The sequence below is a fragment of the Myotis daubentonii genome, chromosome 19 (genome assembly GCF_963259705.1).
Source record: "Myotis daubentonii chromosome 19, mMyoDau2.1, whole genome shotgun sequence".
Classification (NCBI taxonomy): domain Eukaryota; kingdom Metazoa; phylum Chordata; class Mammalia; order Chiroptera; family Vespertilionidae; genus Myotis; species Myotis daubentonii.
In genome coordinates this window covers 6,568,318-6,595,765 of record NC_081858.1, presented here as the reverse complement: position 1 = coordinate 6,595,765, position 27,448 = coordinate 6,568,318, and the positions used below count along the sequence as shown (strand labels likewise).

General features: G+C 44.1%; 1 protein-coding gene across 5 annotated transcripts in view; it reads left to right on the top strand.

Moving 5' to 3' along the window:
* Positions 1-2,919: 2,919 nt before the first annotated feature.
* Positions 2,920-27,448, top strand: part of SUDS3 (SDS3 homolog, SIN3A corepressor complex component) — a 120,157-nt gene continuing 95,628 nt past the window's right edge. Inside the window, exons 1-9 of one of the 5 annotated variants that reach the window (XM_059676761.1) lie at positions 2,920-3,268; positions 5,384-5,453; positions 10,752-10,807; positions 11,996-12,067; positions 15,025-15,044; positions 16,278-16,434; positions 25,680-25,766; positions 26,700-26,770; positions 26,933-26,954. In XM_059676761.1, the coding sequence (XP_059532744.1) occupies positions 3,121-3,268; positions 5,384-5,453; positions 10,752-10,807; positions 11,996-12,067; positions 15,025-15,044; positions 16,278-16,434; positions 25,680-25,766; positions 26,700-26,770; positions 26,933-26,954 (703 nt within the window). In that variant the 5' untranslated portion in view covers positions 2,920-3,120. Of the gene's footprint in view, positions 3,269-5,383; positions 5,454-10,751; positions 10,812-11,995; positions 12,068-15,024; positions 15,045-16,277; positions 16,435-25,679; positions 25,767-26,699; positions 26,771-26,932; positions 26,955-27,448 lie in introns of those variants that run through there. The other 4 variants (XM_059676765.1, XM_059676763.1, XM_059676762.1 and 1 more) reach the window with 4 other exon arrangements.

The window sequence follows — 27,448 nt, the reverse complement described above, 5'->3', positions numbered from 1 at the left end:
ATGGGGCACATTTTGATAGGTACAAGGACCAAACTTTAGAAATAATCCGTCTGTGGGTTTTGATAATCGTTAGAATAGGCGGAACAGGAACTGTACAGGGCAAACCCTGTTAGCTTTAGCAAGCTTTCAGCATGCCTCTTCAACATATTCTTTTTCAGGGCCACATGGTTTAATGGTTTTGTGTGAACTAATGGCCAAAGGATAATACACTTTGACCCACGTGCAACCTGTGGTACCAGAGACCCGTCCTGACCCAGGGTGAAAGATGGTGCCTGCCAGGGGTGAAAGTGCATCATGTTACACAGAGCCCTTCTTTCTGTTTGTGAAATTGTCCATGTTGACTAAACAACACAGGAAACCGAAAACTACTCTCACCCCAAGGTTTATGCAGTTTGACAAGTCAGTGTTTATGAAGAAATGGTGTCATTTCAGAAACACAGTTTGATCCGAAGCCTTGTCAGATGTGTATATAGGACTTCACTCTCGGGAAACTTCTACCATTAACTCTTTTTTTGTGTGTGTTAGCTCCCGCTGACAAATTTGTGTTCTAAACACGATATTTTCCCTAGTGTTTTGAAATCACGCCTCATTCCAATGACGATGCTCCCCCCCTTTTTTAAATATGTTTAATTGATTTTTTTTTTACAGAGAGGAAGGGAGAGGGATAGAGAGAAACATCGATGAGAGAGAAACATCAATCAGCTGCCTCCTGCACACTCCCTACTGGGGATGAGTCCGCAACCAACGTACATGCCCTTGACCGGAATCAAACCTGGGACCCTTGAGTCTGCAGGCTGATGCTCTATTCACTGAGCCAAACTGGTTAGGGCACGATGCTCCCCTTTTATGTTTAAGTTTGAGTGTCAGGGTATGCAGAGAGGGCCTGTGAGGATGGGCTAGCTGGACTCCAAGAACAGTTCTGAAGTAGACGTCTCCCGAGTAGCAGCGTGACTGCGTGCCACGTGGGGAGGGGATGCAGAGGCATTTCAAGGTGGTAAAGCTTCGTTTTGAGGGAACTTGATTCCTGTAGGCCTAGAAAAACTGTCCAAAATCATTATATTAACATAAGTAGGTCCTCCTTCTCTAAAGAGTCATTGAGTAAGAGCTCATCTTACCAATTCTGAAGTTGGCAATATGGATTGGAAGAAAGGGGGTAAGTTTTCACCACCCTAGTGTTCAGTTGTGTCTATTCATATAAAAAAAAGAAATGCATGACTATTAACAGATGTTATTTACAATCAAGAAAATAGAAATAAAACATAAGCATGATAAAAATCCAAGTGTCTTGAAAGGAAGCCAATTAGCAAGGAAATCAACTCTTTTCTCTTTGATTCATTATAGCAATGAATTCTAATTTCTAAATTGTTGGTGCTTTTTCTGGTCTATGATTACTGGTACTGATAGGAACTCAAGTTGCTCAATATAGTTGATTACAAATAATTTAGATCGGATCTAACAGCATAAATAAAGAAAATGACATCATCCTTTGGATAGGAGACAATTCTGAAATCTTAGTTTATATATAGATGGTGAACAGTGAGCTGCAAGGATGGCTCTTACTTAGAAGGGGCTTCAGAAGATCTCTGAACTCCTGAAAAGACATTGCAGCATTCCATTCTGGAAATTCTTGAGTTTTGTTGGGAGGGAAAAAAAATCCCTCACAAATATAGCCAAGATTTTAATGAAGACAAGGTAGAAAAAAAATCCCTCACAAATATAGCCAAACTTTAAATGACGACAAGGTAGAAAATAAAAACGTTAAAATAAATGGGATGAGAACAAGGTTTTGCACTTTGAGAAGACTCTATGAAGGCCAATTCAGAGATAAATTCGGTCCCAAAGGATCTGAGAATCAGAATACTGGATTCCACCCAGTATGTATACAGTATTTTTATACTGTATTCAACTTTACTACTTGTGAGTTACTTTTCTGTGGAGGCTTGGTGCAACATAGACAGTAGGATTACTTTGGACAAACCATGAAACATCTCTGCGCCTTTGTCCTCATCCCTTTTCTTGCTACACACAACTAGAGAAGGGAGATCGTAATCTGTCCCTTAAACAAAGCTTGTAACACTGTGTCCCCTTCTACGCAGAGGGAATCACACAAATCAGTTTGTGCATTGAGTCCGCTCTCTTGTTTTCTGTTTCCACAGAGCACCTTCCTTCAGTTAGCCCAATTAACCTCCTGTAGGCAAAGGTGGCAGTTGAGAGCTGGTCCGCAAGTCATTAGATTGGGGAGAACCACCCTAAAAAAACCAATATTCTAAGAAATATGAGGCATTTGTATTCTCCAGGGCCTGGTTCTGAGTCTAAACAAGGCAGACTGGATGCTATCATTTTTTTTAGGCAAGTGGCAGCTCTTTTCTCGTCTGTAAAATCGGGATAACATCTTATCGAGTAAACCTATACAAACAGAAAGGACTCCCAGAGACTGGGAAACTATCCTTTTGTTCACACTCCAGGATGGAATACCAGCATCCTTGTCTTTATTTTAGTTCTCAATAAAGTTTCAATTAGGCGGGGAGGAGCCAGGCACCTTTTCTTCGGGACTCTAGATATTTAGGCATGATGTCGTTCACCTGCTTAACGAAGAGATAGACCAGCTCCACCTGCAAAAGCCCTTCAAACCCTCTGCCTCTCACGTCGCTAAGGATCCCCACTTTGGCTCTGGCCCCAGGCGCCGCCTGGCGGCTGTTTCCGGAAGTCGCCTCTGTGCTTCGGGGTCCTAGCCGAGATGAGGCCTGCCCATGGGTTTGCCTGGAGAGACTCTGTCTCCGCCCCTAGCCGCCAGCCGCTAGCCGTGGAGGATTTTAAGGCGGCGATGAAGGGGCTGGGGTTAAGGCGAAGGAGGCGTCCGGCGACCTCTCCATTCCCTGAAGGATGGCGGAGTCAGGCGATCCTTGGGCAGCTGGCGACCCGGAAGTTGCCACCGGAGCGAGGTCCCCGTTGCCGAGCGCGGGCGCGAGGGGCCGGGCTTCCCGGAGACGGGGAAGAGGTCGCCGCGCCTCCCGCTCCTCAAGTTGTCCGCTCCGTCGGGCACAGCTTGGCGGGCGTCGCGTTCGCCGGGCGGGTGGCCGCCGTCCCCGGGTGGCACGCTCAGCTGTTGTCAGAGGCGACATGAGTGCTGCGGGGCTGCTGGCTCCGGCCCCGGCCCCAGCCCCGACTGGAACGCCGCCGGCGCCGGAGTATTATCCCGAGGAGGACGAGGAGCTGGAGAGCGCGGAGGACGACGAGCGCAGCTGCCGGGGCCGCGAGTCCGACGAAGGCGCGTCCTTTAGGGCGCCGGGCGGCGCGGGGACGGGGTGGGACTGCGTGGGCAGGGATGGGGCCTCGGGGAGAGGGGCGGCCCGACCCGCGGGCTCGGGGCAGCCGGCAGGACCGCGGCGCCGGCGAGTTACCCCACCTGTTCAGGGCGCGGGACGCTCTGGGGACCTTGTGCCCGACAGTCGCGGGAAGAAGGGACTTAGGGGACCGGTTGTCACAGCTGGAGTCGCTTTAAGGTCCCGCCTCTCGTTCCCCTACAGCCTCGGGCTGCACCTCCGGTCTCCACCGGTTGGAATGAGAAAGCCTTCCATTGAGAGCCCCTCCCGTCTAGTTCCTCGGAGGAGCAGAGCGTTTGGCCTCCGCGGTCGCTCCCCCGCCCCCACGCTCCGCCCGCGGGGGAAATGCTTTGGTCAGACTTGGTTTGGGCAGCGCCAGTGCAGTTCAGGTTGGTTAGAAGCATGGGGCTTGGCATCAGTAATCAGCGGTTCTCAACCTGTGGGTCGCCACCCTTTCACAGGGGTCACCTAAGACCATCGGAAAACACATATATAATAACATTGTTTTTGTGATTAATCACTATGCTTTAATTATGTTCCATTTGCAACAATGAAATTGGGGGTCACCACAACAGGAGGAACTGTATGAAAGGGTCGCGGCATTAGGAAGGTTGAGAAGCACTGGGTTAGATGGAGGTCTCACTTTGGCTCACTCGGCCCAGCTTTTGACCCTGGACAACTCGCTTAAGTTTAGGAGCCCCAACTGCCCCAGCGGATGGGGTTTCCTAGGGTTGGTGCGAGGGGGGAGTGAGGCATGTCAGCAAAGTGCTGACCTGGCACTTTAAAGCCTGGTCCTGGGGAAATACTCAGGTTTTTGTTGTTTTTTTCATCTCTGGGGGAACGGACACAAGGGGGGAAGGAAGGGATTTGGGTTGGCCTCATGGGGCCCAGGTGTTGTGTTTTTAAGTTCCCTGCTGTTTGCATCATCGTGACTGCCTCTCAAGCAAGGCTTGCTTTTCAAACTGGGTTTTACACTTTGGCAAGAGTGAGGAAAACGTTTGGAGGGATTGAAGGAGCTGGCTGGAGGAGGAGGAAGGTGACGAAACAGCAAGGGAGAAGAGAAAGGGGGATGGAGACTGATATCTGGGTGGAGTATTCTGGCGCAAAAGAGGGCTGTGGCTCAGAAGGTAGAGCCGCTGCCTGGAATGAGGGGTAGGTGTTAGGCATCGCGGTCCCCCAGGTGCCAAACACTGCGGCCGGCACAGGCCCGGGACTCAGTGACGCCTCTAGACTGGAGGAGGACAGAGTTTGTGGAGTGTTGGACCTGTAACAGCCTTTAAGAAGGCAGCTGCGTGTGCAGATACACAGTTGAAGGAACTAATTGCATCTGGTTAAACCACGTTTGAAGACAAAGCTTAACCAGGGGTTGTGAATGGGAATCACTTGTCCCTTGTGCTGCTTTCATGCTCACCAGGGGGAGCAATGAAGCAAAAAATGATTTTTCCCTCCTCAAGTAGGGCTGCTGAAATTATGTAGACACCCCTGCCATTTGCTTATTCTAAGAACAGTGTTTAGAACATTCTGAAAGTTTCCGTGTGATCATCTCGTCTTCTTTTAGTTGTAACTTTAAAAATATTTCAGTTATTAGAGTTCAGCTCCTTGAGTTGGATTCTCCTTTGTACATACGTGGCGTAAAATGTGTTAAGGGTTCAAACTGGGCATATACCGGAAGAGAATGTACGTATGAGGGTGTCGGAGTAGGGACCAGGGCTTGCCTGCCTGTAGTTTTCCAGTCTTACACCCACATCTTCTTTTCCTGAGCGGCCAGTGTTCTGCGGAAGCAGCAGCCTTGACCACGGCTGCCTGTGTCTGATGCACCTTGTTCTCTAGCTGCACTTGAGAGAAAAGCAAGCTCTTTGTGTAAAGCTGACCTTTTAGAAATTGGAAATGGCATATTCTTTTCTGAAGTAACTAATATATATTTTTTATTGATGGCTTCACTCAGGTCTGCATTGACTAGAATTCATTTAAAAGAAAAACTACTAGAAATTTACTAAGTGTGTCAGGTGATATCAACTCTAAATGATTTTAACAAACCCTTCTTCCCTGATTTTACGTAGACACTGAGGATGCTAGCGAAACTGACCTGGCAAAGCATGATGAAGAAGACTATGTAGAAATGAAAGAACAGTGAGTATGAATTTTAGATTTCTACCTGGAATAAAGAATTAGCAAGGAAATCTCTATAGTGACCTTGTGTGTATGGCTTTGACCATAGTGTTTCCAAAGACCATGTACTAGTATATGTGTGCAGTTTGCCCATTTAAATTTGTCACATTTAATCAGTCTTCCTGTTAAAAGAATCTTTTGAAGATATGCTAGAAAGAACCTTGAGGGAATGACCCCTGGGTAATAAGGCCATATACTAGTAATTGGAGAGAACCATTCCCCACTTTTTTTTCAAGATGTGAAAAGTATTAGAGAGGGTAAATGATGTTTCACAGCTACTGGGTTCTCAGATTGACATGACCCCAGCAAGTATTAGCTAGAACAGCAGTCGCCAACCGGTGGTCTGCAGACCACTGGCGGCCCATGAGGTCTGAAAGGTTGGCGACCGCTGAGCTAGATAGTATGTTAGATTCCAGAGAGTTCAGGGAGACCAGGATTGGAGAGCAGGACTTTTTTACTCCAGTGCTTTTCCCCTTATCACACGATCTCACCCTATCCCTCTTCTCATTATCTTTAATAGAGCCACAACTAAGTATGCCCAGAGAAACTAAAACCACTCACTTTTATCATAAACGCAGATGCAAGACATCATAAAAAAATATACCGATAAGTGTTTGTTGAATGTATTTTGAGGCTCTTGATTTGACTTTTTAAAATCTATCAACTATGCGGTCCACATTTCCTTTCCTTATAGGTCTGATTTGCAGAAGTTTGTGACCATCCTCTGGATTCTGTCATCTTTTCTAATCATTGGAACCCAAAGGGATAATTCAGTTAAAATTTAACCAATATGACTGAATAAAGAAAGATTATGTCATGTGATTTTTCTCATAGCTTCATCCCTGAAACTGCTTGTTTTTTTAAAAAATTTTATTTTTAGTCTCTTCAGGCTTTTTAATGATTTACCTTGGCCCATTTGAAATGTATTCTCACATACCTGTTCTTTTCTGGAACCTGAATTTTTGGTTGTCATTTACTTCTTCAGTCCTATGTAATAAAAGGCTAATATGCAAATTGACGGAATGGTGGAACACAGGACGCTATGACATGCACTGACCACCAGGGGGCAGACGCTCAATGCAGGAGCTGCCCCCAGGTGGTCAGTGTGTAGGAGCACTGCTCAGCCAGAAGCCCTGAGCCTGGGCTCATGGCTGGCGAGCGCAGCAGCAGGTGGTGGGAGCCTCTTCCATCTCTGCAGCAGCGCTAAGGCTATCCAACTGATGGCTTAGGCCCACTCCCCACTGGCCTAAGCCGGCAGTTGGACATCCCCCATGGGCTCCCAGACTGCAAGACGGTGCAGGCCAGGCTGAGGGCTCCCCCCTCCCCCCCGGCCCTGAGTACACGAATTTGTGCACCAGGCCTCTAGTGTGTTAATACTCCCTTTCAGAGACAGACTGAGAATTCAAAGTCGTTTTCTGTACACTCAATGTGGTAGAAAATTTGATACACTAGGTTCCATATCCTTACTTGTGTGTAGTTTACACACGCATTTCCTCCTGTACTTGACATGTTTAAGCATTCTTTTTTTTAAATTAAATCTTTATTGTTCAGATTATTACATTAGTTCCTCTTTTTCCCCCCCCATAACTCCCTTCCACCCAGTTCCCACCCCACCCTCCTCCCTCACTCCCCACCCACTGTCCTCATCCATAGGTGCACGATTATTGTCCAATCTCTTCCTGCACCCCTCACATCCCTTTACCCCCAAGAATAGTCAGTCCATTCACTTTCTATGTCCCTGATTCTATTATAATCACCAGTTCATTCTGTTCATCATATTATTTATTCACTTGATTTTTAGATTCACATGTTGATAGATGTGTATTTGTTGTTCATAATTTGTATCTTTACTTCTTTCTTCTTCCTCCTCCTCTTAAAGGATGCCTTTCACCATTTCATATAATACTGGTTTGGTGGTGATGAACTCCTTTAGCTTTTTCTTATCTGTGAAGCTCTTTATCTGACCTTCAATTCTGAATGATAGCTTGCTGGATAAAGTAATCTTGGTTGTAGGTTCTTGCTATTCATCACTTTGAATATTTCTTGCCACTCCCTTCTGGCCTGCAAAGTTTCTGTTGAGAAATCAGCTGACAGTCATATGGGTGCTCCCTTGTAAGTAACTGACTTTCTTTCTCTTGCTGCTTTTAAGATTCTCTCTTTGTCTTTTGCTCTTGGCATTTTAATTATGATGTGTCTTGGTGTGGTCCTCTTTGGATTCCTTTTCTTTGGGGTTTTCTGTGTATCCTGGACTTGTAAGTCTATTTCTTTCACCAGGTAGGGTAAGTTTTCTGTCATTATTTCTTCAAATAGGTTTTCAATATCTTGCTCTCTCTCTTCTGGCACCCCTATAATTCAGATGTTGGTATGCTTGAAACTGTCCCAGAGGCTCCTTATACTATCTTCGTATTTTTGGATTCTTTTTCATTTTGCTTTTCGGGTTGGGTGTTTTTTGCTTCTTCGTATTTCAAATCTTTGACTTGATTCTTGCAATCCTCTGGTCTGCTGTTGGGGGTCTGTATAATATTCTTTATTTCAGTCAGTGTATGCTTAATTTCTAGTTGGTCCTTTATCACAACATCGAGGGTCTCACTAGATTTCTTGAGGGTCTCACTACATTTATCGGCGGTTTCTAGAAAGTTCTTGAAGAACCTTAAAAGTGTGGTTTTGAACTCTATATCCAGTAGTTTGTTTTCCTCCATTTCTGTCATTTGTGTCCTGTTTCTTTGTCTCGGCATTTTTTATGCTTCGCTATGTCGATAGAATGGCTTTCTGTGCTAGGTGTCCTATAGGGCCCAGTGGCTCAGCCTCCCCAATTACGTGAGGTGGACACTCTTGGTGCACCCCTTTGTGGGCTTTGTGCACAGTCTTTGTTGTAGTTAAGCCTTGGTTGTTGTAGGTAACACTGGGAGAATTTGACATCCAGGCCAATTGGTTGTGAGAATCAGCTGTGTCTACGGTGGGAGAACTTCTGTGCTGAAGACACTCTTCTGGGGCAAGACTTGCTTCAGTGGGGCTTTGGTGCTCACTGAGTCTGCCCCCTGAGTGTGTCCCCTATGGATCTGAGGAGTTGTAATTGGATGGTCCCACTCTGACCACTGGGTACACTGGCTCTTGGATCTAAGGAGGTGCTAATCTAGCCTCTGCCGGAGGCTACCCAGCAGAAGCCAGCTGTAAAGCAATGCAAGTTGCCCTGGGGCCTTGGGGCAGCTGCAGTTTGTTAAGTTATTTTCAGATTACAAAGGGCCGGGCCTTTCATATGCAAAAGCCTCTGTGTGTAAGGCTTGGGTGGGGCGGGGTCCCAGGGGATCAACAGGGCGGGCGGAGCGAGCAGTTATGGCTGCTCTCAGTCCTGCCTTCAGAGGCCCGGGCAATCGCTGTGTGTGCCTCCGAGAGTAAGCTGCGCTCAAGTTCCGACCGATGCCAGACAGTCCCACTTCTCCCGTATGAGTCTCGGTCCCCAGAGACTCGCCCGGAACTGGAGCTCAGAGCCTGAGACTCCCTCCCGATTGAAACAGACAATCGTGTCCTCAGCCGCCAGCCTGCTCGCATGCACCTCCGCACCTTTGTATTTTACTTCCGCACCGAACCTCCTCTGAGTCCTGGTATGCTTTTCTCTTTCCTTCTAGTTGTAGAATTTCCACTCAGCCAGCCTTCCTGTGGTTCTGGATGATGTCCGTTATGTCTTTTAGTTGTATTTTTGAAGTGGTTGTGCGAGGCAGCAATCTCTGGTATTTACCTATGCCGCCATCTTGGTTTCTCCAACATGTTTAAGCATTCTTTAGAGACAATCTTTTAATTGAATGTGCTCCTTAATATTTGATGATATCAAAATAATTGTGATTACAATAGAATGCCTTGTATGATTCCAGATGAGCATTGAGAGTGAAATTTCCTAAAAGAATCAGACATTCTGAGTAATTCTTATATTCTACCTACTTCTTCCTAATCCTATAGATAGTTGGGGTGTATTTGCAGCCTTTACTTGATTAACCCAAAGGCTGTTGTGCCTATTATCTGTTGGAGAGTAGTCTTTTTTATTTTTCAGGTTGCCAATCTTGTTTTTGAATTTGGGGGTGTTTTTCAGGTAGAGGCAAAAATATTGCTGAAATATGATTTATATGTGGTATCTACCATTCAGACAGACTTGCCAGAGTGGATAATTGCCTATAATCCATTCAGTATGAGGGGGGAAAAATAGCACACTGCATTCTTTTGCTTTGTGTGTGCTATGTGTTCTTATCTAGCTGGGGCTGCAAATAAATCATGCATTTTAACACGTTAAACGCCAAGCCTGTTTTCTCTTCCTTTCTGTTTAGCCCGCGATATACGACTTCACCAATATGCTGGCGGCACCAGTGACTGACTGGTCTGGACTGAAAGTATAGTGTCAGTCACCGGTGACTGACATGGCGCTTAACATGTTAACATTTGTCACTGAGTTACTATTATTTCTCTGATCCTAAAAAGTAGTTCTTTTAAACATGATGTGAAGATTTATTAACTTAGTGCTTACATGGCTATATAATAAAAGCCTAAGCGACTGTTATGGCGGAAGGACCAGAGCAACCAGTCGCTATGATGCACACTGACCAGTGGAGGGCAGAAGCTCAACACAGGAGCTGCCCCCTGGTGATCAGTACAGGAGTGTACTGCTCAGCCAGAAGCCGGGCTCATGTTGGCGAGCACAGCGGCGGTGGCAGGAGCCTCTCCTGCCTCCAGGGCAGTGCAAAGGAGGCAGTGAGCTGAGCGGTAAGGAGCAGTAAGCAGGCAGGCGGGTAAGCAGCAAGGGGTCTCGGACTGCGAGAGGGTGCAGGCATAATCTTACTCCTTTGGAACGTATAATCTAATTGTAGAGTTGATATAAGAGCTGAGTTTAATGCCTTCCCTATATTGGGGGGGGGGGGAGTGTTATTTATGCTTGTAAGTCTAGAAGAAAATGGCCTCACTTTTTCAAATTTTTTTGTATGTTCTTGTCTAACTATCATTGTCACTTATTAAAATCTGCGTGTCCTTATACTTACAGATTTTAGACTGATTCTCTAACGTTGGGATAACAGGAGGATCTACAAAATAGGGATAGGATTTAAGAACACAGAATCCTGTCCCTTTCTGGTCCCTTTAGCTGCGGGCACATTTTAAACCAGCTAAGGGACCCTGATGAGATTCCTATAATAACCCAGGTAACTCCTGTGTGTAGATTATTCTGGAATAGAGCACTGAATGTTTTTGTCTCACATTGTGGTTTTCCTTTCTTTACAGGATGTATCAGGATAAACTAGCTTCTCTCAAGAGACAGTTACAACAGTTGCAGGAAGGTTGGTGTGTGATTTAATCTTTCTAAATGTACTTCTTAATATTAAAAACCTTTGAAATCTGTGCATTTCACTTCTCTGTTGGAGTGATTTAAAATTTGGCTGTCTCAGTATACATTTTGCTATCTTCTCTCAGTAGAGTGCAGTCTTCAAACACAGTAAATGTATGCATTCAACAAACAGTTGAAATCTCACTAAGGCTTTCTGTAGGGCATGAACTGAAGATCACACTGCCGACAGCTAGACATTTTGTAGGAGAGATGTTGTTTCCAGAAAATAAATAAAATTGTATTATTCTTTCTAAACTAAATGCTAATGAACTATGGATTTACCTTACTGTTTTCTCATTATGATTTGGAAACACTTCCCATACTAATTGGGACCCTCATAATGAGCAGCTTCTGGGAAAAGCAATGGAATGAGTAGGGATTTGGTAGGAATCTAAACCTGAGCTGTTCAGTATTGTCACTAGCCACGTGTGGCTATTTACATTTAATTAAATAAAATTAATAATTCAGTTCCCCAGTTGCATTGGCCACATTTCATGTGCTTAGTAGCTACATGTGACTAATGGCTACCATATTGGACAGTGTGATAGGACATTTCCATCATTGCAGAGAAAGTTCTAGATGGCATTGATCTAGACCAGGGGTGGGCAAACTTTTTGACTTGAGGGCCACAATGGGTTCTTAAACTGGACCGGAGGGCTGGAACAAAAGCATGGATGGAGTGTTTGTGTGAACTAATATAAATTCAAAGTAAACATCATTACATAAATGGGTACGGTCTTTTTTTTTTTTTTTAGTTTTATTCATTTCAAACGGGCCGGATCCGGCCCGCGGGCCGTAGTTTGCCCACGACTGATCTAGACCTAGTCTTATTGCAGGAGAATTAAGTCTTTCCTGGAAAGGAAAGCCCGCTGATCCAAACTGTAGCAGCAAGTGACCAGAATCCCTGGAGGTTGCCGGCACTTTCCCGTAACTCCTCACTTGCTAGAGAGTCTCAGTCCATGTGTTGGGGTGATTTCTGCTGTGTCTTCCTTGGGAGCCAGAGTCCAGTTAGCTCTGTGTGTGCCTTTTCTTGGGTCGAGTTTCATTCTGATGTTACTCAGGCAGTTACTGTTAGTGCTAGAAAACAGATTTAGGAACCAAAATGGAGAGTAATTTTTTATTTTCTAAATCTCAAAATCAGGTACGTTACAGGAGTATCAGAAGAGGATGAAAAAACTAGATCAGCAGTACAAAGAGAGGATACGAAATGCAGGTAAGACACTATCTTAAATGGAACTATATCATCTTCAAATTTTCCTCCTTTTGCTGATCATCAATGTAATGTAGCCATATGAGCTTTGCTTCAAAATATATCTCAAATATCTCATTGAAGGGAGAGTTTTAGGGAAGAGGTGCAGTTATATAAAACGGGTTCATCCTTTCTCAAGGATCATAGTGGAGATTGTTAGTGGTGACTCCTTGCAGTCAGGGTCCTCTGTTACCCGAAGAATCACACATTCTTTCTTGGGCCTGCAGGGCTGGCTTTATGGATGATCAGAGGAGCTTACAGGGAAAAGCATTGTAGGTTGTTTCACTCCTATTTTGAGTTTGCTGCTTCTAGTATTCTGAGCTCTGGGAGGAAGGAGTGTCCTCTTGTTTTTCTCTCTCAAGTATTATAAACATTTAGAGAAAAAGAATATTTTTTGGGGTCTGTCATACACAGTAAATGTATTCATTCAACAAACAGTTGTTGAGCATCTGCTACATTTAAGTTCTGTGAGCAATATGAAATAGTGTAAGACATTGTCCTTGACTTAAGGGAACTCACTGTTTCATTGACAAAAGATATCCAAAAGTGTAAATGAAGGAACATTATAAGTTAAATAGAGTTATGCAAAAAGATGTGATGACTACTTAAAGTGTGTAAACACAGATTGCTATGTTTACAGGAAATCTTTAAAAATATATTTTTAAAATATATCTTTAAAAATATATTTTTATTGACTTCAGACAGGAAGGGAGAAGGAGGGACAGAAACATCAATGATGAGAAAGAATCATTGATCAGCTGCCTTCTGCACGCCCCCTACTGGGGATTGAGCCCGCAATCCGGGCATGTGCCCTGACCCAGAATTAAACCCTGACCTCCTGGTACATAGATTGACACTCAACCACTGAGCCACACCAGTGGGCTGTGTTAAATTTTGAAACTTCTCTTCAGCTAGCATTTTGAGTGCAGCATGGTATTTGTTTCTGCAGTGGTAAAAGTGATGTTGGGTTCTAAAATGAGGTCTAGGTGCTGTCCTCTTTCTTTCCGATCCAGTGACTTCCCAGCTTTCTGTTGATGGAACTCTTTCTTTTCTCTGTCAGTGAGTAGATGTTCAGTGGACACCAACAGGTGGAAAGGAGCTGAAGGCGTGAGGGGTGCTGGGACAATGGAGATATAGTCATTAGACCTCTGCCTATCTACAGCCCTCCTGCCCCTATGATTACCCCACACCCCTTCCACTCTGAGTTCCTGAGGCATCTCCTTGGGATATCTTTAAAAATCTTGGTCCTCCTGGAGTTCCCGTTTAGCAGGGAAAGGAGGTGTTGCCGTGAAGACTGAGGTCCTTAGGTCTGGGTCTTCCATCACTCTAGGTCTTGTGTCTTTAAGCAGGTATTTGCTCTTGGAGCCTTAGTTTCCCCATCGTAGAGGGGAACCTACCTCACGGAATTGGTTCAAGATATAAGTAAAGAAAGAAAATTGATGTGAGCAACTTTTCTTAAGCTAGGACTGCAGGGTGAGCATTGAATTGTTTTTCTTACTTCCACTCTCAATTCTGTCCTCACATAATCTTTTCTAAACATCCTCCCACCCCCATAAAAGTGCAGGAGAGCCCCTAAATTAGTCATGGCTTGAGCTTTAAAAACACATTCCATGCAGAGATAATCCACCTGCTTTAGTTGTGTGTGTTGTCTGGCTGCTTTAAAACTGCCACCAACTCTAAGTGCTAATTGTCAGTTTGACTTGTTGGTGCAGGCATAATTTCTCAGAATGACACAGACCTCAGATGTCTGGCCTGTTCATGAGTGGATCAAGTATGAAGCAGTCATAGGAGTATGCATGTTGGACTGGCTGTGTTCTTGTGCCCAGTGATTTCCAGTGATCAGGGCTTTGGGCGGGGGTTAGAAAATAATGAGTGCTTGTCCCTCTGCTCAGTTAATTTTTCTCATTCAACAATTGTTATTTGACATTTAGATTCTTAATCTGGAGTCCCTGAAACTCTCAAAATCTTGGACATATGTGTGAATGTGCATATGTGATAGTTTTTATGGGGGAATAGCGCCATAGGATTGATCAGATTTGCAAAGGAGACTGTGGGGAAATGTGAACAGCACCCCCTGGAGCGGTGACCTGCCAACAATCTTGGTGGACCTAATGCAGCAACTCCAGTGTCACCCAGGAAAGATGACAAGTCAGGGACCTGTTTTGTCCCAAGCTCTGCGTTTTGCAGAGGGCCTTTCAATCTAGTGGTGGGGAAGCTGCTGGATTAACAGTTGCTAATCGCCTGGCACACAGGGTGCTAAATAAGCTGTTGAATACGGTGGGTAGATGCCTTCAGGTGTCTGAGAGGGGGGTTGATGAGTGAAGGGGCCTGAGGAAAGGCCTGTTGGAGGAAGCTGCATTAGATCTGACACTTGGAAGTGAATCAGAGAGACCAGAGGGCATTGCTGGTGGAGGCATGGCGGTGAACAGAGGCTTGGCGGCCTGGGAGCAAAGCCCAGGAGGGCGCAAACCTCTGCCTTCTAAGTTTTTGGGGATTGTCCTTCCTTACCACATAGAGCCCGTCATACAATACTTTACAAACATCCATGCTGACTCTGTTTCTGGAATAAGTGCATTGCTTCTTCCTGCCCCATCCTGCCCGATGGGATGTTGGAGGATATGTACTGAGAGAAAGACGGGATCACTTTTATTTTTATTTTGTCGAGGTTGTTTGGTGCCTGCTGCTTGTTTTTGCCTATGGACAGAACTGCCAGAGCTGATGCTGTCAGGGCCAACTTTTAAGTAGACACAGTGCTTCCTGCATCCTTCCCCTTCATGTATATCAGCACTTTACTGATGAAAACATTTGCTCTGTGTAATCGTGCTTTCAGAAAGCAATTACTGCTCCTAAATGAATCCTAACATACTGTTAGAAAGGTGACACAGCCTAGCGAATCTAATTGCACGTTTTATCTCTTTCAGAACTCTTCCTGCAACTGGAAGTAAGTACCATGGATCCTCTGGGTTTGCAAGCTCTTTCTCAGATTGGAATCTTGCTCTCCCAACTGGTGGCCTTTCCTTCTATCACCAAATAGATAGTTGGGAAGCCTCCAGCTGGAACCCTTTGTTACTGTTCTGTTTGACAAAAGGACATGTGGTCTCAATTCAGAAATTCCTTCTATTCATTTGTTTGTTGGGCAGCCTCTGCTTGTCACGGGACTAGGGGACACTCACCCCTGAGGGCTTTCTTGTTGACTTTGATCTCACATTAAAGCTATTTCCCTGGGAGTATGTCTGAATCATAACAGTCTAATAATTTGTTGTATTGGTCCTTGAAGGAGCCCAGTTTCTGAATTGGCTCAGTAGTTCAGTTCTATAGCTGAGACTCTGGGTTAGCAGGGAAGACGGATTAAAACTTTTATTTAGCAGACATGTGGTGCTGGTCTGTGTGAGGCCAGGGATGAGGGCCGCCTTAAACCTGAACGATGTACTGCTCCCAGGGTGGCTTGTTGAGGGGGGGGGGGGAGAATAGGGGGTGTGAGTTTATCAGAGCATGATACATGAGTGTGAGAAGTCATGGTTTATCAGAGCCACATTGGAAACCATTTTCGTACTCAAGTCAGTGCAGCACGCAGTCACAGCCTGAAGGATCACATGATCCATAGCCACTGCCCACCATAAGCCCCCTGGTGAGGTTTAGAAAATGGATGTTTATGCAGTTTTTATTTAGTATAATTTTAGTGTTTAGTACTTTGGGATTCAGACACCTAGTAAATGGTCTACTCTAGTTGATCTTTATTTTACTGTAAATATCAAAACATACAGTAACTCCTGCTATCTTGACTCAGTTAATTTTGAATATAGATATTTCATCTGGAAAGTACTGTTTTCCTTTGAAATTATGTCCTTAAAGGGTTTATTTACTATCATTGAGAGATTAATGTTCTATTTTAACACACACCATAAAATATAAGATATGGAAGGGAGGAAATACCTGAGTAGCAAGTGGGGTATACTCATGAAAACAAGCAGAAGTTGGTTTAAGTTTACCCATTCATTGGAAAACTGGCTCCCAGAGACCTCCATTACTGCAGGTGTGTGTGTGTGAGAGTCCAACTATTTTCCTCTTTCTAGTAAAGGTATTTTCTTTGCTCTTGAAGTTTTTGCCAGACTTCAAGGTGGAGCCCTGGCTGCCAGAGCTATGTATCCCTATTCTGTGTTTCTCTTTTGCTCAGACTGAACAAGTGGAAAGAAATTACATTAAAGAAAAGAAGGCAGCAGTAAAAGAATTTGAAGATAAGAAGGTTGAATTGAAAGAGAACTTGATTGCTGAGCTAGAAGAAAAGAAGAAGATGATTGAAAATGAAAAGCTAACCATGGAATTGACTGGAGGTATGAAAGAACCAGCAGGGTTTTAGGAGCCCTGAGGCAGAGCCTGGGTGGATGGCGGAGGTATTCCAGTTCACTCCTTCTGTCTGGTGTCTCAGTTCCTCATCAGAGCAGAGCAAGCTGAAAGGAGAGTGGGCTTTGACATGACAAGTCAGATTTCTAATTTCGTCTTTATTGGCTGTGTGACTTTAGTCAAGCCGCTTAACTTCTCTGGGCCTATTTCCCTCCCTGTAAATGGGGCTCATTATACCCTATCTCTCATGATTATGGCTAGTACAGTGCCATAAACATAACAAATGTTCAGTGAACTGCAGCCTCTACTTTATTCAATTAAGTAATTTTTTATTTTATTTATTTACATTTAAATAAATCTTTATTGTTCAGATATTACAGTTGTTCCTCTTTTTTTAACCCATAGCTCCCCTCCACCCGGTTCCCACCCCACCTCATGCCATTACTCCCCCCCATTGTCCTCGTCCATAGGTGTAAGATTTTTGTCCAATCTCTTCCCACAACCCCCAACCCCCTTCCCCCCGAGAATTGTCAGTCCACTCCCTTTCTAAAGCCCCTGATTCTATTATATTCACTAGTTTAGTCTGTTCATCAGATTTTTTAGATTCACTTGTTGATAGATATGTATTTGTTGTCACTTTGTTGTTCATAGTTTTTATCTTTACCTTTTTCTTCTTCTTCCTCTTCTTAAAGAATACCCTCAGCATTTCATATAATACTGATTTGGTGGTGATGAACTCCTTTAGCTTTTTCTTATCTGTGAAGCTCTTTATCTGACCTTCAATTCTGAATGATAGCTTTACTGGGTAAAGTAATCTTGGTTGTAGGTTCTTGGTATTCATCACTTTGAATATTTCTTGCCACTCCCTTCTGGCCTGCATAGTTTCTGTTGAGAAATCAGCTGACAGTCGTATGGGTACTCCCTTGTAGGTAACTGTTTTTCTCTTGCTGCTTTTAAGATTATCTCTTTGTCTTTTGTCTTTGGCATTTTAATTATGATGTGTCTTGGTGTGGTCCTCTTTGGATTCCTCGTTTGGGGTTCTCTGCACTTCCTGATCTTGTAAGTCTATCTCTTTCACCAGGTAGGGTAAATTTTCTGTCATTATTTCTTCAAATAGGCTTTCAATATCTTGTTCTCTCTCTTCTTCTGGCACCCCCATAATTCGGATGTTGGTACGCTTGAAGTTGTCTCAGAGACTCCTTACACTATCTTCATATTTGTGAATTATTTTTTTTTTTTTGCTTTTCGGGTTGGGTGTTTTTTGCTTCTTCATATTTCAAATCTTTAACTTGATTCTTGGGATCCTCTAGTCTGCTGTTGTAGCTCTGTATATTATTCTTTATTTCAGTCAGTGTATGCTTAATTTCTAATTGGTCTTTTTTCATATCTCACTAAATTTGTCAGAGGTTCCTAGAAGATTCTTGAGTAACCTTATAACCGTGGTTTTGAACTCTATATCCAGTAGTTTGCTTTCCTCCATTTCTGTCATTTGGGACCTGTTTCTTTGTCTCCGCATTTTTTATGCTTCCCTGTGTTGATAGAGTGGCTTTCTGTGCTAGGTGTCCTATAGGGCCCGGTGGCTCAGCCTCCCCAATCACCTGAGGTGGACACTTTTGGTGCCCCCCTTTGTGGGCTGTGTGTATAGTCTTGTTGTAGTTAAGCCTTGATTGCTATTGGTAGCACTGGGAGGAATTGACCTCCAGGCCAATTGGCTATGAGGACCAGCTGTGTCTACAGAGGAAGAACTGCTGTGCTGGAGACACACTTATGTGGCAGGACTTGCTTCAGTGGGGCTTTGGTACTCACTGAGTCTGCCCCCTGAGTATGTTGCTTATGGATGTGAAGAGGTATAATCTGGTATGGTCTCACACTGACCACTGGGTACACTGGCTCTTGGATCTCCAAGGAGGTGCAAGGTCAGCCACTGCCTGAGGCCACCCAGCAGGAGCTACAGAGAGATCTGCAGATTCTTCCTCTTTGGGGTTTGGAAGTGCCCAGATGAGGCCCAGCTGTGAAGCAAGCCAGGCTGCTGCTACTGGGCCTTAGGCCTTCTTTTGGAAGCTTTGGAGCTCTCTGACCCGGCTGCTGTTTGTTAGGTTAGGCTGCAAAAGGATAGGCCATTCATATGCAAAAGCCGCTGTGCACAGCTTGGGTGGGATTGTAAATTGGGTGAGGTGGGGTCTCAGGGAATCACCAGGGCGGAGCAAACAGCAATGGCTGCCGTCAACCCTGCACCAGGGAGGTCCCGCATCTCCGTGTCCCGTGCCCCCATGCAGGAACAATGATCGCTGGGAGCACCTCTGAGAGAAAGCCACCCTCATGTTCCTGTCCCGATGCCAGACAGTCCAGTTTCTCCCCGTATGAGGCTGGGTTCCCCGAGTCACCCAGAACTAAAGTTCAGAGCAATCAGGAGCTTGTGTCTCCCTCCCGATTGAAAAAAACCAACAGCGCACCCAGTTGTCAGCTTGTTTCGCACACGCCTCCCTACCTCCGCACCTCCTACCAGTCTCAATGCGCTTTTTTCTTTCCTTTCAGTTGCAGAACTTCCACTCAGCCAGCCCTCCCGTGGTTCTGGATATATCTGTTCTGTCTTTTACTTGTAGTTTTGATGTGGTTGTGAGAGGCAGCAAGCATAGGTGTTCACCTATGCTACCACCTTGGTTCCCTCTCTACTTCATTTAATTCTTGGGTCAGCTGCCATTTGTGTCTTGGTTATGTTCACAGATTACTTACCTGAGTCCCCCTGAATTCCTTTCCTGTAAAGGTAATCAAATTACATTGACTCCGAGCCAGTCTCTCCCTTGCCTTCTAGGATTTAGTCATCTGCATCTGGAAACTCAGCAGGTATGAGGGAGAAGCAATATGGGCCAACTCTTCTGTTGCCATATGTAGTCTTATGAATCCTAGAAGGTTACAGGGCAGGAATTAGTTATTTTGGCACTTAGCAAAATTTCCATCAGCAAATACCACAAGGAAAGTCAGTGGTAAGTTGGTCACTTGGATATGTAAGTGGTATGCCTCTTCCCACTCCGAAATTTAACTTTCATAATCATATTCTGAAGGTACTAGAGCCCTGGCATGCCTGATTTTAGTAGGGGTCCGTAGCACATCCATTGTTTCTATGTAAGTCGTTGGGATTGACCTTGAAATTAAAAGTAACAGTTAAGAGCTGTGTTTCCCCATCTGTATTTTTTTTAAATATATTTTATTGATTTTTTACAGAGAGGAAGGGAGAGAGATAGAGAGTTAGAAACATCGATGAGAGAGAAACATTGATCAGCTGCCTCCTGCCCATCTCCTACTGGGGATGTGCCCGCAACCCAGGTACATGCCCTTGACCGGAATCGAACCTGGGACCTTTCAGTCTGCAAGCTGATGCTCTATCCACTGAGCCAAACCGGTTTCGGCCCCATCTGTATTTTTGGTGCTGTGAACTAATGACACAAATTGGCCTCCTAATTGACATAAACTTCTAGCTCCAATTCCGTGAAACACCAATGAGTATGTGGTTGTGTCTAAAGAGGGAGTCTCACACTTGAAAAATGACTCCTCTGATAATTTCCTCATTGAAAGATGTGGCAAAAGGAGTGAATTCCTTGAAGACCTCTGAAAGCAACTCAGAAATGGTGTTTTTAGTGAGAATGGATGCTAAAATAGCACCATCTCGTTTTTGTTACAATGCTTTTTTAATTAGACTAAGAGCACTGCGGTACCTAGTTTGGTGCCAGCCTGCCTGCTTGTTTTCTGATCCACACACCATTTCTCTGATGGTGGATGTAGCTGGCATTGACGCCTCATCACTCTCTGTTAGAGCCACCAGATGTTTGGGAGCCTTCATTAGGCTAGTGGGAAATATTGTCCTTTATAGATGCTCCCTTTCCATCTGCAGGGAAGGATATCATCACCTTACCTGTGATTTGGCATCCGAATTATTGACAAGCGATAGACATTGTTTGGCCAGGCAGTTTTATAGCCAGAATCTTAACGGGGACAGGAGGCATCCTCAGTGACTTAAGGCCGAGTCTGCCAGAGTAGAAAAGACAAATAAACACGGGGAAATCATTTGTAACTTAGTAAAATAAATAGATGACAGAAGCACTCAAAGCTAGCCATGGGCATTAAAGGTACCGATGTCCTTTCTCAAGCCATTTGGTACCATTGGTATGGAGACACTGCCAAGGTAATGATGGAATGTGGGAAGAAAAGGCACTGGAGCTAGAAGGATAATTAGCATTTCCACAGATGGTGCTGTTATGGTGTTGGATTAAAGGCCTCATTTCTTTCCCCTCACTGATTGACTTATTTCACCTTTGTGGATTGATGCCCAACACCAGGGTTGCCCAGCTCTGCCCAGAAAAGAGATTTCTTAAAATCTTTTATGGTTCAACATGAAAATGTCTTGAAAAGCCCTACTCAGTTTGGCTCAATGGATGGAGTGTCAGCCTGCGGACTGAAGGGTCCCAGGTTTGATTCTGGTCAAGGGCACATGCCCGGTTGCGGGCTAAATCTCCAGTGGGGGGTGTGCAGGAGGCAGCCGATCAGTGATTCTCTCTCATTGATGTTTCTATCTCTTTCTCCCTCTCCCTTCTTCTCGGAAATCAATAAAAATATATTAAAAAAAAGAAGAAGAAGAAAGTGTCCTGAAAAACAAAATGAAATAAGACTGATGAGAAGCTTAGTCCAAATAACCCATTGGAAATGGGTGGATCTAGTGACCTGCTTTGTCTGAACAGGATTTAAAGCGTTATAGACCTCCATGGGAATTAGGTTCTCTTCAGACCTCTAGTGGAGAACTTATAGGACAGCTGGGTTGTGCATGTGGAAAGGTATATTGTCGATAAAGAAACCTAGGCTAAGTTCTAGGTCAGTGCTCCCCCAATATAAACGTGTACGAGTCACCAGGGGGCCTCAATAAAATGCAGATTCTGGTTTGGGGGTCTGGAGTGGAGCCCAAGATCCTGCATTTCTAAACACCTCCCAGGGGTGCTGATGCTGCTGGTGGGACCACACCTTTAGCAGTGAGGTTATAGAATTACCGGAGTGAGTTTTCTATGCAGTTGAAGCCAAGGCTAAGTAACCCAAATACTTAGAATTTAATGAGCTTGAAAATATGGGGAGCTTTATCATTTTTAATTCATTTTCCCTCTTCCTATCTTTAGGACAGCTGCCTTTTCTCCGTTCTTTCAACAGCCCACTAACTGCCACTTCATTTTTTCTTTTTTTTTGGAAGTTCTTGCCCCACCAGGGGCATCCTCAGGCCCCTGTTGAAGCTACTCATGACCTTAGTTTCCTTCAGAAGATACTGGATCCATAGCTGGAGCCATGAGTAATTATAATATCAATATAGGAGCTCTGTTTCCTGAGTACTTACAATGAGCCAGGTATTATATATAAATGATAGAGCTGCCTCTACAGGCTGATGGATATGGATGAACCCTGTCATGAACTTCTGTGGTGGGATTGTCTCATTTGACAAGGAGATGGTAGAGCTTACCATGGAGGGTTGGTATAAAGATGACGAATGATAATGCCTAGTATTACGAGAGATAATGCCTTCAACGAGCAGCTGGTGCACAGAGTAAGGGGGATTGGGAGTTGTAACCTGATTCAGTTCCTATAGCTCCTGTGACTTGACTTGCAAAATTAGGCTCAGAGAAATAGCCTTTTGCTCAAAGTTCCTCCAATGGGATAGTGGTTAAGCCAGAATATGTCTGACTCCAAGCCTGTTTTCTTAACTACCATATTATATGGACTCCCAATATATACCATGGATTCATGTGGTACTAAGTAACTCACAAAATGAAACTAATAGCAAAGGTTTGTGTCCTCAAGGAGCTTGAGTTCTAGTAGTTACCAGACTGACAGTTTCCTTGTCTTCTTCAACGTGTGATGGTGTTGGAAGGGGGAGAGAGAGAGAGAGAGAGAGAGAGAGAGAGAGAGAGAGAGAGATAGAGATAGAGATAGATAGAGAGAGATCCTAAATCAGTGGTTCTCAACCTTCCTAATTCCGCAACCCTTTAATATAGTTAGTTCCTCATGTTGTGGTGACCCCCAATTTCACTGTTACAAATTGAACATAATTAAAGCATAGTGATTAATCACAAAAACAATATGTAATTATATGTGTGTTTTCCAATGGTCTTAAGTGATCCCTGTGAAAGGGTCGTTCGACCCCCAAAGGGGTCGCGACCCACAGGTTGAGAACCGCTGTCCTAAATGAAGATAAAGATTTGACAGGCTTGTTTTTTCCCATTGTAAAACCTTGAAGGTATATGTGGTTGTATTGATATAGGAACAGAAAGTTTCACCCAACCTGTAACAGAAGAATTAAATTAAATTTTTGGATTTTTGAGTGATGTAATTATGATTTTCTGAGTATAGTGGCCACGATTGGACTTGGTTGTTGTCAGATCTTCAGCTATACCTTTATTTTCTTACTTCCATCATGTATTGCCCACCCTCCCTACCCAGCAGAAATGGCAGCCGTAGGATAAGGAACACTCGGCCCCTCTTTGCAGTGAACAGAACATGCCATGATGTTCATGAGCTAGGTGCTTTTTCTCAGGTGCTCTTTAAGGTGGAGTGAGCTCCTTTTACACCATTTTCCAGTTAGATCTGCATGATGCAAAGCCTCTCAGTTGACAACAAGCCTGTAACTTCTATTTCAACTGTTTGTGCCTTAAGTTTTATTTATTTTTTGTTAATCCTCACCCAAGGATATTTTTCCCATTTATTTTTAGTGAGAGTGGACGAGAGAGGGAAAGACAGAAAGAAACATTGATGTGAGAGAAACACATGGACTGGTTGCCTCCTGCACTCACCCTGACTAGGGCCCGGGCCAGGGAGGAGCCTGTAACCAAGGTATGTGCCCTTGACCAGAATTAAACCTGGGACCCTTTGGTCACAGGCTGACTCTCTATCCATTGAGCCAAACCGGCTAGGGCTGCACCTTGACTTTTAAAAAAGATTTTTGTAGTTTTTTCTTGGCTGAAAATATGCTAATAAAAACTACCATTGATTGAATTCTCATTATGGCAGGCACTGTACTGAGAGGTTTACACGTATCATCTCACGTAACCCTCACACCACCTTGTGAGGGCAGTTTCATTGATATTTCATAGCTGAGGAACCTCAGACAGAGAGTACTTATGCAGCCTGCCTTAGGTCACAGCCCCGGCAGGGATTCAGACCCATTGGCCACTAAGCCACTGGAGAAGGGTGGCATCTCAGCATAGGCTAAGAGATTTCTTAGGGAGAAGCCCCCAAAGGTGCGTCTGTGTTTGTCCTTCTTTCTACCCCCACTTCCAAGTACCTTTTTATGAATATTCCTTAGGTCTGTGTTTCTTACCACTTTACCTCCATTCCGTCTTGGGGGGAAAAAATCAATACCCATTATGTTCTTAAGAGCGGCATGCAGAAATGCCATTTGACTTTGTGCGCGTGTTTATTACATGCTCTTACAACCCACAGTTTGACGTCATGGGAGGGCTACATTGGAATCCTGCAAGGCTGTCTTGGCTGCTCTGTTGATAGTGTGTGTTTTCAAGTTAACTGTATCTCATCATCAGGCTGGGGTGGGGCAGATTCCATGCTGGGGTGGAATTGAAGCATCTGTTGGGGGGAAATGTCCCATACTTTTGGCGCTTGGCAGTAGAGATTTGTACAAATGCTCTGGTTACTGTCTGTGGAAGTGGTCACAGAGGGATGTTGTATAGTTTACTGGGCAGAAAAGAGGAGGCTAGGCAGAGAGGACAGCGTTCAGTCTTGTAGGCATAAAAGTATGGTGCCTTTGGGGAACAAAATAGCTAAAAGCTCACACACAGGGTTTGTGTGAATAAAGGAAAAGGGAGAAGACCAGAAATGAGGCATGGCTTTTATTCTGTAGAGAGTAGGGAGCCATTAAAATACTTGAGTGAGGTGCAGAATGATCTGATTTGTGTCGTAGGAAGATCACTTTGAGGGAGATATGATGAGGGGTTGGAGCTGAGAGGTAGTTAAAAGGCAGAATTGCTATTATCAGCTGGATTTGATACCTGGATTAAGGAAGACAAGTCATAAATGGCAGATTTTGTTTTGGCTTGGAAGAATGGGTAGATGTGATGCCCCTGAGACACAGGAGAAGCAGCAGCCTTGGGAGGTGAAACAAGGAGAAATGGGCTGGTTTGGAGCCTGGAGAGTGTATGGTGACAGGGGTGGGCAAACTTTTTGACTTGAGGGCCACAATGGGTTCTTAAACTGGACCGGAGGGCCGGAACAAAAGCATGGATGGAGTGTTTGTGTGAACTAATATAAATTCAAAGTAAACATCATTACATAAAAGGGTACGGTCTTTTTTTTTTTTTTTTTTAGTTTTATTCCTTTCAAACGGGCCGGCGTGGGCCGTAGTTTGCCCACGGCTGGTGTAGGCTATAGGTGGCCTTTCAGAAGGGTGGGTGGAGCTGGAGTTGATGGTCAGAGATTCTTGGGAAAACAGGCTGAGACTGACTGGACTCCAGAGATCACCAGTTTTAAAGGGGCAGGCCAGCAGAAAGGCCCTCAGAGACACAAGTCAGGGGAGGAGAGATTTGTGTGGCAGTGGCTGGGGAGGAGAGATTTTAAGGCGAGGGAAGTCAGCAACCAGGTATCAGACGTGGCAGAGAAAAGCCAAGAAGAATGAAAAGAGGCCTTTATTATGAGCCTTCATTGTATCATTCCTGATAGTCAAGTAGCTGCAAAAGGTTATTAAATAAAGAGTTCGCGTTTGTAAATGAAGATCTCATAAAACATTGTTGGCACCGAGGCCACTGGCCTCTAAAAGAGCCTTTTATACCAGGGAGCTTCAGTTCACCCACCCTCCATGGGAACAGCAGGAGTTAGTACACAGAGATGACCCAGAGGTTCCTTCGAATCCCAAGAGCCTGTGACTCTGTGGCCTCTTTACATTTGAGGGAAGAGGAGGAAAATCCTTGGTTTTCAGGGTGCTGGAGAGATTCCTGAAGCGGTTACAATAGTAGACAGCAGGGCTGGGCTGCATTTCTGAGAGGGATGTACACTTAGGTCAGCCGGTCTGAGTCTTCTAAGCATGACCTTCTCTCTGAAGTCTGACATGGGTGTCGGGTTGGGCCATGGGTGGACCAGACATCCCCAGTAAAACTGTGTGACTGGGTGGCTATGGGTCAGGTATTCTTACGTTACGGAAATTCTCACTGACTTCAGTGGGGATTGGATAGATTTACCCATTCCGTTCTTGCCGCAGATTCTATGGAGGTGAAACCCATCATGACCAGGAAGTTGCGGAGGCGACCAAATGACCCTGTCCCCATTCCGGACAAGAGGAGAAAACCTGCTCCTGATATCCGTTTGCATCAAGCCTGGATCACTTTGCCCTCTTTGAGATGATCGAATCCTTTGCTTATCCATTTGGCAGAATACACATGGCTATTGTCCTACAGAAAATAGTTATACTGTATATGATTGGAAAGCAGGGTTTGGCCATTTTATGATCAGAGTCCTCAATTGCTACTGCATTTGGGATTTATAGAGAGAGTTATTTGGAAAGGTACTTTGTGTTGGAGGTTCAACCTGGTTTTAATACTTGGAGATTGAGGGGCAACTGAAAATTTCAAGTGCATTAATTTTTTTTTACTTGTAAAATGAGGACAGTGATACCTGGCTTTTATGCCTCAGTTATCTGTATCCCTGGATTGCAAACTTGTTAAATTAAAGCAAGTGAGATTTCAGTCAGTCAGAAGAAAGCCCCTTTAATCATAAAAATGGGAATGGGAAGAGGATGTGTGGAGAAGTATTGTTTCCATGCTCTTGAGGACCTAATAAATAGCCATTTGCATAAAATGGTCCAGTTATTTGTCATTAGGAAAGGGCACAACTTCAGGTTCTTTTCTCTTTACAACTGAGAATGTAACTTGCGAGGGAAGATTAACCCCAAGTATGAATGTGAAGCCTTCAGCTCTTTGGAACAAACCCACTTGATAAGTTCAGGATGAAGTTCTTCTATTGTGTGCTGTGCACACTATTATTGTAGTTACCTGTTGACACTCATTACACATTTGCATCACTGAAGTTTGTAAGATGGGGGTATAAATTCTGTATACCTGGTGCCATGACATTTAGTAGGAGAATCAAAAACTTCCAAGAGACAAACTATCATTTTAAAAATGTCATGTTACGTAATCACACTTTGTAAACTAAAATCCTGTTTCATTTTGTTGAATTCTGTTTGCTTGGAAACCGGGCTTTTCAGACACACTTCTTTAACTCTCAACACCCCAGCTAAACTACTTGTTAACAGATGAACAGATCATGGAGGATCTGCGAACATTAAATAAGGTACAGTTTTGATTTATTTGATTTATTTGAAAGCTTAGGTTTGATATGGTTTTCAGCTTTACTTGATTCACATGTTACTTGTTAAATCAATTTGATACCTTTGACACTGTAAGTTGCATCTGAAGTGATTTTCTCTAAGATTTTTTGTTGTTCTTTCTACAGCTTAAGTCACCCAAGAGACCAGGTAAGTGCATGACATTATTGGCATTTGTGCAGTTTTTTATCATGTTTTTGGAGAAGCATGCGAATACTTAACAGGGAATTGTTGCCATTTTCAAAAATAAAGTGTTCATCATTTGTCTAAGATGTGGGGGGGTGAATTCTTTTATAAAACTGGCACTGACATTTAGTAAGGGAATCATGAAAGCTGAAGGGAACCTTAAGTGCACCCTCTCCTGATTTTTTTTTTTTTTTTAACCCTGCTATGTTCAAGTTATGTTTGTCTTTTCCTTTAAATTTATTGTAAAAGAGACATTTGATTGGCTGGTAACAGTTTTCTTTCTGTGTGGGCATCAGCTATAATATTTAAGAACACATCCATTTCTGAAAATGAAACCAGAAGGGGACGTCAGTGTTACTTGCTTTGTGGAGTTAGGTACTAGCCACTGCTGTTGCAGTGCTTTTCAGGAACTGGCTCTGGTCGGAACTCGCAAGCTGCCCCCAGTCCCAGCCTATAGA